We start from the raw sequence: 16,113 nt of genomic DNA, 5'->3' as shown, positions 1-16,113 counted from the left end.
AAACGTTCCTATTGGTCGATTATCCTAACCTAAAATAATTAATGTGAGCCTGGCTTGCTCGCTTTTCGTCTGATGGAGATGGTCTGAAGCTAGTCATTCTATTCTCGAAACTCGACTCATCTTTTGCCCAAACCGGTGACTTTACAACACAACCATGGGTAGAAGACGGTTCCTGATGTATTTTTCGTATATCGGGAAACAGTTCAGGTAATATTCCTACAAATAAAATTATTTACTCGTTCAGTGGCATGTCGAATTTGATCTTTTTGATTGGTTTGTCGTAATACGAGTACTTCGTATAATACTGTCAGCCAACCAATGCCCAGCCTGTTATTTGCTCTTCCCTATATTTCTAATGATCACATGAGTCCCTTTTCATTCAGAAACGAGACCCAGCAGGCCGATTATTGAAAGGTTAAAGCAGCCCGATAAGACATCGAATTGCGATATGGTTAAGATAGGGCTATGTCTTGTTGTGTCGGGCTAACATTGTTTCATTAATTGGTTCGCAGAGCCAAGGCCACAGGGCTAAATGGAACCATAAACAGGCCTAAGGAACATAATGTTGCTTTGGACGTAAGCTTGGAAACCACATGGAATAACATATCGACAGCTTAAATCTGCAATCACATATCTCGTTTGCGGTGTCTGAAAATCTCTACCTCTATGTTATTTTTTTAAAGGAGAACAAATTGACTTCATTCTTTGAAGTGAATGAGAATTTTTTTTGCACAGAGAAGAAATATCAAGGCAGTTTTAAGGAATTGCCGTTAAGTAGTTTTCCATTTAAAAACTAAATTAAGTATGAAAGAAAGTCTGTAATGTCACAAACTTTGATACGTATTCAATGCGTTGCTTTTGATTGATTGAATTTTGACAAATTCCAAAATGGCGGCGGTAAAATTGCGGGAAATCAGTTTTACGGCTCTTTACCGATGGATTTGCATGAAATTATTTGATATTTCAAGAATCTAATGAAAGATTCCTTTTTAACCAGCCAAAAACCGCCAGGATATCGAATTTCATGCAAATCCATCGGTAAAGAGCCGTAAAACTGATTTCCCGCAATTTTTCCGCCGCCATTTGGGAATTTATCAAAATTTCAGATATCCAAGATTATAACATAACATAAGATTCGTTCTTCTCGTGCCGAAATACCCCCAGATACCAAGTTTCATGCAAATCCAACGATATGCAACCTAAATATCCACTTCCCGCTCGAGGCCGCCATTTTGACCGCCGCCATTTTGAAAAGGACTGACTTTTCTGGAAAACCTATACCAGAATCGTTTTTCTCATCTCGAAAAACCCTAGGATTCCGAGTTTCACACCAATCTGTCAATAAATAACGGAGATGCCAAATTTCCGCCATTTTGAACTTTGACTGGCCGCCATTTTGTCAAAAATGAACATTTTGACCTGCGGTTTGCGCCAAAAATTTTCTTTTTTTATTATCTTTCGAATGAGGTATCACAAAGGGGGGGTTGCCGTTTAAAAAAAAAGTTGCCCCCCGCCCTCCCCTAGGGGGCCCCCAAACAAATTTTGGGGAGTGCCAAAAAGTAGCTAATTTTGACCCAAGAACATCCCCCAAAATTCGTTTTTCTACGTGTAGCCGTTTAAAAAATAAACAGCCGTCCCGGGACTTTTGCCGCACCCTGTATAATTAATACAATCAATTATCTCCAAGTAAAAGCATGAGTTTTTAAGTATCCAAAGTTTTAATACAACAGCTTTTATTGTTTAATGAAAAATTCGATTGTTTTTTAAAATTCAAGAAAACTGTGCAATCAAGAAGTCTTTTTACCCGTTAAACGAAGGAAAAAAATTCTTCAATAATTTCTTACTTATTTTCTCTTTTTTTTTGTAGCGGGCTTCAACGTCAAATAACGAGAGACAGAGAAAACCAACATGATGTTACAACTGTGCAAGGTCTTTTAGAATATGCATTACACCGTCTGCGCCCAGAAAATGAGGTTCATGTGATCCCCTCTAGCAGGTAACACATCATGCACTAATTGGTTTATTCTCTCTCACCAAGGGGCACGTGCTCACGTGTTCTGTCGAATCATTGATCCACAAGTAGACTCTCCTTAAAATGTCTCTTGACAGATGATGCCGCTGAAAAAGTCTATAGGTGATGCTTCTTGGGAAACACACTCGATGACATCAGCCACCCTGGGCCAGATTTAGAGTGACGGGGGCCGCCAGACAAACTTTTGGTGCTCCCCCCCCCCCCCCCAAGCATACATGGAAAAAATTAACTTGCTGATTTAACAATTCAATTGGTAAAAAAAGTGACTGCAATATTTCAACGTCGATATCACAACACAAAAATGCTACTTTACCCACCCCTATGGTTAAATTAGCTCAAAATAGTAGTTTAAGCAGCATTTTTGTGTTGTGAAATCTATGTTGTAATAATGCAGTCACTTTTCTTAGCAATTTAATTGTTAAATCAGCAATTAATTTTTTCCGCGTAGACTAAATCCCACAAAAAAACCCTTGGGAGGGCGCCATTTGGACGGCAATAAACTAGAAAACTTGACCGTCCCAATCTTACAGATAAACATATATGATATAAAAAATTGGGACGGCAATTAATTCTAGGGTTTGTCTCATTCTGGTATTTCAGCCGTTTTTCTAAAAAACAAGTAAATAAAAATAGGAAAAAATAAAAAAAATGACATCATGCCGCAGAAAAGGAGCAGAAGTAAATATTTTGACTATTCCTCTAAATCAAAAGCAGATTCCAATAGGTACCCATCATAGGAATGATACCCAATGCTAAAGTGATTTATCAAACATTTCTTTAGCATGACGGCAATTTTTTTATTTTTTCCTATTTTTATTTATTTATTTTTTAGAAAAACGGCTGGAATACCAGCATGAGACAAACCCTAGAATTAATTGCCGTCCCGATTTCTCATATCATATATGTTTATCTGTAAAATGGGGACGGTCAAGTTCTCTAGTTTATTGCCGTCCAAATGGCACCCTCCCAAGTGTTTTTTTGTGGGATATCACGTCATTTTTCATCAGATATTTTATTTAAATCTACCAGAAAATAATTACCAATGTTTTCAGGAAATAATAACGCCATCCACGATCTCTCAGTGTAGATTTCTTAAATTTACCATCACTAAGTGATCCCTGAACTCCTGTAAGTGGCTTTAGTTGGTCACATCAATTATCGCTACTTTTGTGCGACGCAAGGTTGCGTGCAGTCAAATTGAAGGCGTTTTCCCTCTCTTTTTTTCTGTTTGTTTTTGTGTTTATATTTCTAACTGCGGTCCCACTTTAAAATCACGGGTGATAGAAATTTCTTATTGAGGACTATTAATTTTGTGAAATTAAAATTTCACACAAAAAATTTGATGACAGATTCAGTCTATATTACACAATCACTCATAAACCTATGTACTTTTGTGACCACTTTTTAGGACCTTTCTAACTTTTGTCCTTTGTAACTGTTATAACAACCAGCACAAGTCATGTTGACTGCGAGAAAAAATGCTTCAAATATTTATTAGTTGTACCTATTAATTTTTAAAAAATAATGAAAAAGGGTGAATACTACAGACAAAGGAGCTTGGCTGCAGTGAAGCAGTCATTTTGAGTAAGACTCATCTGAAGGCGTACTAACAATGAAGTAATTGAATGCAAGTGCTCAGCTGTAGGTAGTCTTAAATTTAAAGTTTATTTAAGCCACAATTTTGAAAGAATTCTTTCAAATTAATAACGCTTCCCTCAAAATATAAAAGCAACACTTGACTCCTTCATCTGTGATATCTTTCAAATACATAATCCATTTATCCCACAAGGAATCGGGGAAATAGAGGGAGCTTTTACAGGGTGACTTCTTAAGGAAAAGGCACTAAGGTCAGCAAATGGAATGCAAAGGAGCTTGGAAAATTGATGTTTTTATTCAGTTTTTAAGAATTATCGACTCGCACAGGTAGCTATCTGGAAACAACTTTTTGTCAAAGTCTTGATTCTCTTCAAAGAAAATAAAATATGTTGATCTGTATGAAATTCATCTGCAAGAATCGTAGTTGCACTCTAATTTGAGGCATTTTCTTCGATTAGAGAAGTATAATGTTTTTGACTTTAGCCTTTTGAGTGCCTGGTTTAAAGTTGATTTTTATAAAATCTTCATCCAACTACCAACATAAATCAATGTTCGTCTTCTTTTGAAGGGAACCTAGAGGCTGGAGTAATTAAAAATCCCTTTTCCTCAATATTCACCCGATGATTTTATCATTGATCAGCTGTTGATGAGTTTGTGAAGAGAGTAAAGATTTTCAGCAGAATTATTATTCCTAATTTACAAGTTTGCCTTAAAAAGGCCCGAAAAGCCTTCTTGGGTGACAAAAAGAGCTTGCTAGATACTTAAGACAATTTCTTGGAGGTAAGTTTCTTTTAAATTCAAGACAATTATGGAAAACTATTAAAGAATGATTTGATGATAACATTTTTAATTCTTGTAATTAATCAATAAAGTGAAAACACAAAATTTCCTATTTTATCGACAATTTAATAATTATTTTATATATTTGATTTATGAATACATTTAGAAATCCATGTAAGATTTGACTAAGATAACTGCTTGAGTAACACTGAGTTATAAAAAGTAAACAGAGTGAAGAAAAAAGAGAAAGGGCTACTTACACAGAAGGATTTTTTATATAATATAATTTTCCACATAATTTCCATTTTTCAAAAATGTTAATAACAGAAAAGAACATTGGCAAGGGTAACAATCGGACGATAGAAAGCTTCGGGAGGGTTCAATTTTTTTTCCACATCAAAAAGCGGAACAACCAATTACTTACTGTTAATGTCAGCAACTAATTGTACTATTTGATCCCTTTCATTGGCAGTAGTGTCAGTACATAATTTTTTCTGTTTCTCCTATTTTCAAAGGACAGATCAAGGCGTTCATGCACTGAGATCGGCTGCTCATGTGGATTTGGACTTCAAATGGAATTTTGACAGTGATTTTTTGACACACTCTTTAAATTGCTTTTTCTCTCAAACTGGAGTTGATGTCAGGTTTGTTACTGTTTTTGAAATTCTCTAAAATCCTTAACTTATATACTATGGGTTTTCCGCTCTATATGCAGAATGATTTTCCCGTATCTCAATCTACTTCACAGTTCTAAAATGCATAAGAGGAGTTTCTCACTGAATGACCCTATCATGTTAAATACTTTTAATGTGTTTTCTATTTTCTAACTAGTAAATCCTAACAAGGAGCTAATCAATTGATCTGTTTTTCACTAGTCGGTCTAGGCTGCTGTAGAGGGTGGGTACATGCTCTCGAAAATCTATATTATGATGTTCTTACTTCTACCCCTTACAAAAATAAGTCATCAAATGTGAGCTTAAATGGCTTCTTATGGGGTTTTTTTTCATATCTTTACTTTTGGTAATTCTTAATTTTGTGGTTCATAATCTCTCCATTGAAACCATATTTATACGTGTTTTTTCATCTAGAGTATTGGAAACGATTGAAGTTTCACCTCATTTTCACTCTCGACATTTACCACAATGGCGCCAGTACCTATACAGATTCGCAGTTCTCAACAATGCCAGCTTACTCAAAGATAATAAAACCGCAAACAGATATGTAGTACCTCTGCCTATTACCGAAGCTTTTCGTTGTCATTTTGTGTAGTAAGTTCCATCATCTAACTTATTTTTACTTATTATACTTGAAGATGTCATTCAATATGACCAAAGGAGCAGATGCTTCTTGAAAACATGACCTACAGTTCGCGATAGACTACGTGCGAAAATTGAAAGGCTCCGTAAATGAGTTTTAATATTGAAGAGCAGGCCATGCCCTCCAGTGTAAAAGTTGAGTATTTTCCGTAAAATTTAGGTAAAAATTGCACATTTTTTGTCAAATTGTGGCAGTTTGTGTGGAAAGAGCAATAACAAGTTCATCACTTGTAATTTATAGGGAAACAGAATCTTCTGGCTGTGAAGGTCAATTTAAAAAATGATAGGGCTAGAAATTTCCTGCATTCCTGAATATGACCTTCAGGGTTTGAAAATTGGTTCCAAAAATCTGATGAAAAATTTGGATTCATAGGCATATTTGTTAAATGTCTCCCTATGAAGAAAAGGTTTTCTCTTCCCTTTAATATACTCCTAATTTCTTCACGTCAATAATAATTTTATTGTAATGCTTGTAATCTGTTGATTTACTTATAGTGACATAGTGACTAATAATAATTACTACTTACCTTTACTTAATAATTACCAATTAATGATTGAATTCAATATGAGGAATTGAAACAGTTCCATTAGATCAATGTCCAAGGTATGCTGTTTACGACGTTGCAGACTTCTTGTTATACCTACTTTATTTCCTCTTTAGAAAACTCCCAGCGTAATCTTGAAAACTCTCATAATTTTTCCTCTTTAATAGCAGACTATTCTGTATGAATTTCAAGCTATAAAATCAGCTTGTTTCTGTTCGAAAAAATGAAATAGGAGTGGTAATTCAGAAACATCCCAACGGAGATTTGTGATTTCACACTTCGGCCATCGATATACTTTTTCATTTTTTACTTTATCTCTGTCTCTTACTCTCTTAGTGGTTTTTACTCTTGAAAATTTGATCCCACAAATGTTACATATTCTGTTTCAGTGATCCACTATGGGATGTCAATATAGCCAGAAAAGCGACTGATATATTTGTTGGAACGCATGATTACACTAGTTTTATGGCAAGATCAAAAGGAGTTCCTCCTAATTTAAAGTTTGTACACTTGCATTTTTGTACTCTTCTGAATGGAAGTAATTCCAAGAGGAAGATTTTAGTTGATATTGAAGCCTGTGCTAAAACCCTCAGGCACAAGCCAGGCATGCAGAAAATGTGGGATTTCGTGATCCAGGATCCTAAGTCCAGCCATAGGCGGATCCAGCAATTTGGCAACACCGGATTGCTTCCATTTAAACCTATGCTAAATAATCGATTCTTTTCATAGCACGTGGCCCCTTCAAAAATCGATACATTTCCGTAGATTTAAATGGAGAAAAGACAATGTTGCCAATTTGCTGGATCCGCCGATGAGTCCAGTCAAGAAAGGCGAGAGCAGTTATGAAAGCCACTTAGTCAGCGCATACTTTTTATCCTTTCTTGAAAATCATCTCACTGAAAACTTAGTCAATTTTAAGTCAACTTGTGCTCTTAGTGAAGCACCTTCAACTTTACTGAAAAATGGGTCAACTTTCAGCCAGAGCTTACATTTTACTTTTTTACCTTTTGGTTTTTATGGTTTTTTTTTTTTCTTTCTTTAAAAAATTAGAGGAATTTAGAAAAGTGATTTCTTTTGAGTGAGAGTGGAACATTTTTTCTGTAATGTAACATTGCGTCCATGATATTGGATTCCATGCTCATATATGTAATGCTCATCTGCTCAACACGTTCAAGATCTTGGACTCCATGCTCACCTTAATGAGAAACAATTTTTTCGAAAAATCAAAGTGACCATAGCATCCAAAATGGTGGGATGCAGATATACTCTAACATAGACGAGCACAGAGTCCAAAAGTTTATCAAGGCAATTTTGGTAAAATAAAGACGAAAACAGTGTGCTCTCTTAGAAAATTGTGCATTGGTTAGATCAGGATAGGTAAGGGTAGGTTAGGTGAGGTTAGGATAGATAAGGTTGAGTTAGGTTAGATATGGTTAGGTTAGGTGAGCTGAAGTTAGATTAGACTTGGAGTACCAAGAGTCGTAACGTAAATAGGAGAGCTGGTGCCATGCTCTGCCCGATGAGTTCAAAGCCCGGTGTGTTCCGAGCTTCAGCCACTTTTTCGATACTTGTTTGATCCAAAATGGCAGTGTGGAATACAAGGTAATTCCTATCTTCTTTGTTTACATTGGATGGCTGGGTACCCGTGTATCGAAAACAATCAATCATGTATCGAAAAAGTGACCTGGCGTCTCACAGAAGTCTCAGAATTCGGGACCTGGAAAATGCTTGAAAGTGGCGCCAGCTCTCCCACTTACATTACAACTCTATCAGATTATATAAGAAAATAATGCGATTTTTTATTAAGAAGAATGGATGGACATCAAAACTAAGAGAGGGCTCCTTGATATTAGACTCTATGCTTAAGTGAAGAAGTGAAAAGTTTAATGATGAGCATAGAGTCCATGATCTTGGACACGATGCTACAAAATCATTTTTTCTGTATCCTTGGAACAAAAATGTGGAGTGTAGAATAGAGTAAAGGATCTCTCTGACAAAATGTCCCATCAAGTCTTAATGAGCAGTTTATTTTTTTTGTATTTTCATTATGACTAAATTTTTTTTTCTAAGTGTAGAGCACATTTTTCTGGGGGAGGAGGGGGATAAAAACAAATCAAAACCTTTCATAAACTTACAGAATTTTGGGTGAAAGTGTCAAAACAATTCAAGGCATCTCCCAGAAGTCTACGTTCATAATTAATTTGTTTGCATTAATGTCTGTATCACACTACCAGTCTCCAAGACAGATAAATGCAATGTTCTCAAAACAATTTCCAAAGTGTTCGATCACTTTGTGAATTCTCCATCCATGTATTTTTAAATAGATGAACTGTACTACCATCATGAATAATTTCTTTATTTTGGCCTGTTTAGGACAGAACGCACAATCCTTAGCTGTGAGCTATCACCAGGCAGGCCATTTCTCCCTTGTGACATATCGAAGGATTGGACATTTTGGAATGTTAGAGTTAGAGGGAGGTCGTTCCTTTACAAAATGGTAATACTACTCCTATATTGACAAATAATTAAGAAAATAGTACTTAAATTATTAACAGGGACCAGCTCTATAGGACCCTGGACTCCCTTAAGAGTCAATGTAAAAATTCGTAAGCAGGTACTAGTGCTGCTATCTCGCGTAGGACCCTCGCAACTCACTGCTGTTATCAGTTGTTTGACTTCACTAAAATCCGTAAGATCACGTATATCTGCTAAAAATCGAATTTTTCACCTTACCAACTATTGCGGTGGGCCCTTCCTTGTCGAAAGGGGTCGAAAAACACCAAAGATATACTTATTTTTCAAATTCAGTGGCCTTATGTGTTATTTTTAAATCATCGGCTTAACCTCACTTTTGGAGCGGGCGATGGATGAGTCGAGGTTCGGGGGGAAGGATCCTCTGAGTTTACTAGGGTCCTGCGCTAGAATGCGCTGCAATCACCCGCTCACAACGGAACGGCGTCCTATAGAGCTTGTCCCTGTCATTAATGTGAAGAAATAATAATTCAGGGGTGCAGGAAATGCCGGTTCTCGCAATCCTAAGATCTTAGTATATGTGAGGCAAATCTTAAGCCGTGAGGTAATTTTAAAAATTATGACTTTTGTTTTGTACACAAGAGACCACATTTTACAAAAGCCCCCTCAATTTATTGACGAGGAATAATTTATTGACCAGGAGGGGCGATAGTCTGCTTTCTTTGCTCTGATTCTTCTGATGCCTCTGACTCTAAGTTTTCCCTCCAAAACGGTCCCAAGTCTTGTCTGCTTTCACTTAGACTTTCATCCTGTAGCCAAGGCCGGCCCGAGCTTCACTCAGCTGATTCTACTTTCTTGCAGAAAAAGTCCCAAGCTTGAGTAAAAAAAGTAACTGTGCAAGATCTTATGTTGGAAACTGACAGTTGCCTCTCTGGTCGATTATTTTTCTGTGTTATTGATAAGAATTTAAATACGCTATACACCATTTCGAACTTTAATTGCTTGCATGTTGAGAAATGCACATTTTCCTCTAATAAAAGAGTTAGAAAGTCCAGGAACGTATTAGTAAGCGCTGCTGACACAGTGTGTTGATTTTTCCCTTTTGTACTTATTTTTTCTTTGTTTTGTGACATCTAGGTTCGAAGAATGGTCTCTAGCCTACTAGCTCTTGGAGGAAAAAAAATGTCAAAAACAGATATCCGTTATCTATTAGAAAACCCAAGCCAAGACAATTGGCCCAATTATATTCATACAGTCCCTGGTTATGCCCTTTACCTTGAGAATGTATACTATGATCCCAAAGATTACTGGATAGAAGCACCTGTGCTTAGCACATCACAAGAAGGAGAAGATGGAGATGGAATAGGAGAAGGAGATGATGAAGAAGAAGAAGAAGAAGAAGAAGAAGAAGAAGAAATAAGAGAGGTTGGTCCTGGTGGTTTATTTTTCAACCTGAATATAACGATGGAAATGCATTATCTTTACTTTCGGGTCATGGGCTTTTTGCTGTCACGTATCTCTTTAAAGAGAACATCATATGACATTTATGACCAAAACTTCCAAAGAATATTTTCTAATGTTAAAGAAAAATTATGAGAAATTTTATGAAAGAATGATCATCCCTCACGGTTTGTTTTAAAAAGTTTTAATTTTTCTGGCCACCCGCGATTCTTCCTATGAAAGTCTCAAGGAAGGTCTCTAGATAGAAAAATTGGAAACCGCAAAATCATTAAGTGGGGCCGCTTTTTTATTTTCGACTTTTTCTATCTTTAAGAGTAAAATGGCAGTAGAAGCCAATGTGCGACCACCAAAACCTACCACCTTCTGGTCAAATTAAGTTAAAATTTGATGTTTGTTAGTCCTTGACATGTAAATGGGTGTCCCCTAAAGTTTCAAACCCTTTCTTAAAGAATTGAATTGCACCCCCTTATGCGATGTTGCCATGTTACGTATCGGATAATGCCGCAGCTGATAGGGGAATGTAGACTTTGAGTCGCGATTATCACCAAAAATTATGAAAAAACATACCATTATTCATGATGTGGATAATTTCAAAACCAATTCAATAAAAACAAGCGCGGTTGCCACATTTTCGTTTTTTGCAATTGCAAAATTTGACCGCAATTTTTTTTTATTTGATTGAAACCATTCTATGCTTATATTGCAGCGACATTATCAAATGAGAGACTGGTAGTTGATGAATTTGTACATACAATGGGGCATGATGTCAAAGTCACTTAACTTCAATCCATGGAACACAGCTGATATACAAAAATAAATACACACAAATCGACAAGTAGATTTTGTTCGAAAAAAATTCCAGAGGTTATTGTTCTTGACTCAAATAGTATAATTTGAATTTTTTCTCCTTTTATATCCAAAGAAAAATAAGGTAAAATATTTTTTAATTCACGAGAAAGTAGTAAACAAAAACGGTTGAGAGATTTAATCGATGTTCACTAAGAATTGAAGCCTTGATCTCTTAAATTCCAACTGAGGAGAAAAAACTTCAAGATTCCCAAATGATAAAAGAGTGTTTTATTTAATTGTTCCAGATTTCCGAAAATTGAAAGTAATAGCAAAAATACCCTACTGTGGGTAGTGAACTTTGGTGGTTCATAACCGAGATAGGTTTATTCCTGTGTAATAATTGTACGAGCTATTTCTCGAGGTTCTCAGAATTTGCCTCGGAATCAAAAAGTAAAATTTGAACAATTTTTCACTAAAATTTTGCGAAGAGAAGAAAAGAGGACTCTTATCTTACCTAGCAAGCAAAAAGGGTACACCCACTTTAATTATAGACTGCCCAAGATTCATCTCCCGCTCGGAGGGCATTTTTGTTGCTGCTTAATAGTTTTGGGTAAACCGGCATTCAGGATGAAACTCACTTCTTTCATTGATGAATCTTGAATTTTCTTTAAAAGAAATTTAAGCTCTGTAATTTGATGATGTCCCTGAAAAATAAGCATAGACTTGTTTCAATCAAATAAATAAATTGACATTTTCTGGCCAAATTTTGCAATCGCAAAAAACGAAATTATGGCAACTGCGCTTGTTTCTATCGAATTAGTTTTGAAATTATCCACATAATGAATAATGTTGTGTTTTTTATAATTTTGGGTGATAATCGCGACTCAAAATCTACATTGCCCCATCAGCTGCGGCATTATCTGGTGTGTAACTTGGCAACACCGCGTAAGGGGGTGCAATTCAATTCTTTAAGAAAGGGTTTGAAACTTTTGAGGACACCCATTTACATGTCAAGGACTAACATACATCAAATTCTAACTTAATTTGACCATAGGGCGGTGGGTTTTGGTGGTCACACATTGGCTTCTACCGCCATTTTACCCTCAAAGATAGAAAAAGTCGAAAATAAAAAAGCGGCCCCACTTAATGATTTTGCGGTTTCCAATTTTTCAATCTAGAGACCTTCCTTGAGATTTTCACAAAAAAATCGAGGGTGGTCTTCAGAAAAATTAAAACCTTCTAAAACGAACCTTGCTCTCTGAAAGTGAAATATAACAGAAACTTACAAAGTTTATTGACAGTAAAAGAAGGGTATCGATCGGTAAGGCCCGATTTTGGGCCCACCCTAGCTAAGTTTCTTCAACTCTACGATTTCTCCGCATTGAAGATCTATATTTTGTGGAATGTACTGAGATTTGGTCATTTTCGGTCTCTTTTCGGGGGGGGGGGGGGGGGGGGCACTGCCGTGTTAAGGAAGAACGCCGTATGAACATTCCAGAGTTGCCGAATTTCCATTGAGTAAATATTTATTTTTGAGCAAAGATATGCATACCAGGTATTTTCAGGAGCTTTAGGTGAAATTGCGAACAAAATTATCTGAAAAATTGGAAGGAAAATATTTAGAAGTTTACCAGGAAATTCGTGTTTTATCAAAGGAAATTTGGCAACGCCTGAAGGTTCATACGGCATTCTTCCTTAGCACGGCAGTACTGGTCTCAACATGGGTTTAAGGATTTTGGCACAAAAATGTGGCTTTTGTGGTTTTTCCATGTCTTAGTAAATGAAATATTAAAATCCTTAATATAGCCCTTGTAATCATTAATATAAACTTCGAAGGATTCAGACTTTCAGCGATTCTATCTTTTTCTATTTCACTCGAGAGGTTGCCAGATTGTGCGATAAATGTGAATATTTTACATGGATTTGAATCGGGAAAAGTGCTAAAAAAGCAACTTATCTGGCAACAATAGAGTCCGGGAGGGACGAGAGGCTGCCTTCCTGGGAAACCCCATGATTTAGCCGGAAATGTCATTAAAAGAACTGATTCCGTTTTAAGCATCAATTGTATTCTAGGGGAAAGCTATTGTAAAATAATAATTGTAAATGAATACAGGTGCTACAGAAAAGGAAAAGGGAAAGGGAAAGGGAAAGGAAATGAATTGAGGATATAATTATACTAATATGTAATCCGAGAGAATAAAACAAAAACATCAGAGAAATTTATATGCGATGAAAGTATAAAAAAAAAAAAACACGAGTGGGCTCATTGCGATTCGGAACTCGAACTTTACTATCGTTGAGCAGTTTTTAGACCCTTACGCCACTGATAATCTTCTTAAGCGGTAAAGATGAACTTTTGCTACTTCAGCGAGTCAAATCGCGGAAGGAGCTCCATGGATTGTCTTTTTCCGCCAACCGATGGGATGACGTCCCAGTCAAATGCGTTTTTGAAGAAATGATCGATCCCCATCGTCGCTTCATCTCCACACATCTATTCATGTGCAAATGATGGCACGCTCCGGCAACAAGGTTCTGTGACGAAATCATTTTTGCCTCCAGAGTCTCCAAAATGTATACATCTTAGTGATTAAATGTCCAATCACTGAGAAAAATGGCTCGCGGAGCGAGCCGAATGTCACTCGCGTAGCGAGTGATCGGGGGTCCAGGGGGCGCAGCCCCTTGGCTGGCCGTGACGGACGCGCAAAGCGCGTTCAGAACGGCTAGTAAAACCATAATACTTATTCAAATACTCAATTTATTTTTGCTTTAAATGATAAAAATTCACCTAGGATTCAGCCTTCAAAAATGTAAAACCAAGCAGAAAATCCTTAACATCGAGATGTGTGATGTTTCAGTTCCATTATTAGTATTTTGACGCAATCTGCAGCATAATCAATGTTACATTGTGTTACATCAATGTTAATTTCAGTGAAAATTTGAAAACCCTTGGCGCAGTTTTACTATGAGTTGAAGGTCAGCAAGGAGGAACGCGGACTTTTAAATAATTGTCAAAGTGCTAATATGCTATCATAAAGAATAATTTAAAAAAAATAATTACCATACTTTTCATTATGTGTGCTTTCATTGCAGGGAAGTTCAATGAAAAGATCGGAAAAATGACTACCTTCATGATACTTACAATATGGTCTTACTTGTCCTGTTTCTTGTACAGATTGGCATGAACAAATCCTCACTGGAAGAACGGTCATAATCCTGCTTGAGGTGCTTTCAAAGTAGACACTCTTAGAAATTTTTCCTTTTGTTCAAGATACTTCTTGACTGATTCCCTTTTTTTAAACTGTAAAGTTTTTTATTTTTTGTATATAAATAATTATTCTCTTGCTAATGTCTGTAATGCTGATTGCTGTGTCATGTGATCATCGCAATTTTAAACATCTTCGACAGGTTAGAGAAAGATTGAAATTTTCCTATAAAACTAACTGTGAGCTTACCTAAAATGTTTTGAAGCTATGGAAGTGCCAGAATTTTTTTTTTTTTCATAAGCCCTTTTCCTATTCTTTCCTAGCGTATGAAGGGTTGACAGAGTCATTGTTATTTTTTATCTGTAAACTGACAACGCTAGATTCCCTCTTTAATATTTTTTTCTTGCTGTTTGGTCGTTTTTTGCTGTTTTTTGCACTGATCAACTTTCACCAAGTTGATTTTGAAGACCTTGAAATTATGTTATTTTTGAAGGGGTTCACAGCGAAGATATGTTTTATTATGCTCTGGATGCTGTTTCTTACTTCTTAGAAGTCTGTCTTGTGTCTCACAGCTTAAAATCCATTACATATTATTCTGTTGAATCATACCTTTTTTTTCTTAATTACTCCGTTATATCCTGTACAAGCCTTTCAAAATTGCTGGGGTAGGCAATGTAACCGCAAATTTAACGTTTAAGCCAAATAGTTTTCCTTTACAGAAGCACATGGCCGCACTTTTGATGATTACCTTTTTCTTCCCATTGTTTACGAAGGCTGTCATTTTGACCAAACGATGCGCATTTCATTCATTCTGACCATAGGTTAATATTGTGTAGGCACATAGAAATAAAAGAAGAAAACAGATAACAACGAAAATACAAAAGCTAAAACTGCACCAACACCGGAACGTAAGTTTAGTCCTTTATAGACTGCAAATCCCATTAAGTCTCTGATCGCAAAGGCCTTGGTGCGTGTAAAATTGTAGCTTTTGTATTTTCGTTATGATTTATTTTCTTCACTTTTCAAGTACATACATATCAAAAACCTAATGATGATGATCATCAAAGAGAGTTTGCTTGTTTGAATAAAGCATAAGATCGTGGATCCTACTTGCACCTGTCAGAGAGATTAATTTTTAGTAAATCTTAAGAAAGTCATCCAACTTTTGAAAACAAATGTGCCTCCATGATGAGCTATGCGTAACAGTTGTGAAATACTAAGCTTTCATTTCCATATGATTGCTAAGTTGGGCAGAGCATCTGCTTTTCGAACGGAGAATCTTGATTTTCTGCCTTTTATCAGGACCTGAAGCAGAGAACACTATCCTTCCACCGGTCCCACTTCATCCACTAATTTATTGATTCTAAGGGTACTTAAGTAATATCGGAATCCATGGTAATTATAGTGCTATTTATGCTTGCCAAATTCTTCAATAAAATAGATAATTACCATTATAAAGACAGTCTTGTTCTATCATGATTTTTACACTTGTATGAGAATACAAAGAGTTTAGATTTTTAAATTAAAACATTTCCTAATAAACATGATGAAAATCTTATAATGAGAATTTTGAATTCTTTACTTTCTTGAACAGCAGGAACAAATTGATTTATTTTCCCTTCCTCTAAAATTGCTTTTTTTTCTTTCTTTTTTTGGAGCAGAAATTCTTAAGAATGCGAATGAGATATCCAAGTGCGCCGCCACTTGACCCCCTTCCGCCCAATCAAATTTTAGGAACACTTATTCGCTGAATTTATGAAACATGGGAATATGCTTTAAATTCTGTTACTTTCTGTTTACTTAAGTTGGTTCTTTTAGTGTTAGGTAATGTAAGTAAACTATAAATGTTTTAATTTTTCTATGGTGAAATTCCCTCACTCAAATCGTGCTGCTGTTGAAACCTACATTCCTGAAGAAAA

The 16,113-nt window shown here is 36.1% G+C and overlaps 1 protein-coding gene across 2 annotated transcripts; it reads left to right on the top strand.

Moving 5' to 3' along the window:
* Positions 1 to 39: 39 nt before the first annotated feature.
* Positions 40 to 14,802, top strand: LOC109034271 (tRNA pseudouridine synthase-like 1). Of its 2 annotated transcripts, none has more exons than XM_019047322.2 (8): positions 40 to 207; positions 1,868 to 1,996; positions 4,924 to 5,052; positions 5,497 to 5,676; positions 6,659 to 6,769; positions 8,643 to 8,766; positions 9,879 to 10,166; positions 14,164 to 14,802. In XM_019047322.2, exons 1-8 carry the CDS (start codon positions 155 to 157, stop codon positions 14,200 to 14,202), a joined length of 1,053 nt encoding a protein of 350 aa, XP_018902867.2. In that variant the 5' UTR covers positions 40 to 154; the 3' UTR covers positions 14,203 to 14,802. The 2 variants fall into 2 exon arrangements, with proteins under 2 accessions (XP_018902867.2, XP_018902868.2); XM_019047323.2 differs by having other exon boundaries at positions 14,082 to 14,802.
* The last annotated feature ends 1,311 nt before the right edge of the window (positions 14,803 to 16,113 follow it).

This window comes from Bemisia tabaci, chromosome 2, assembly GCF_918797505.1.
Source record: "Bemisia tabaci chromosome 2, PGI_BMITA_v3".
In the NCBI taxonomy this organism is placed as follows: domain Eukaryota; kingdom Metazoa; phylum Arthropoda; class Insecta; order Hemiptera; family Aleyrodidae; genus Bemisia; species Bemisia tabaci.
This window is presented reverse-complemented; position numbering and strand designations above follow the sequence as displayed.

Excerpts from the sequence above, each read along its gene's own strand:
- LOC109034271 (XM_019047322.2), top strand. The coding sequence starts at position 155 with ATGGGTAGAAGACGGTTCCTGATGTATTTTTCGTATATCGGGAAACAG. Across the intron at positions 1,997-4,923 it reads CATGTGATCCCCTCTAGCAG|GACAGATCAAGGCGTTCATG; the intron begins GTAACACATCAT and ends CTATTTTCAAAG. Across the intron at positions 8,767-9,878 it reads GGTCGTTCCTTTACAAAATG|GTTCGAAGAATGGTCTCTAG; the intron begins GTAATACTACTC and ends TGTGACATCTAG.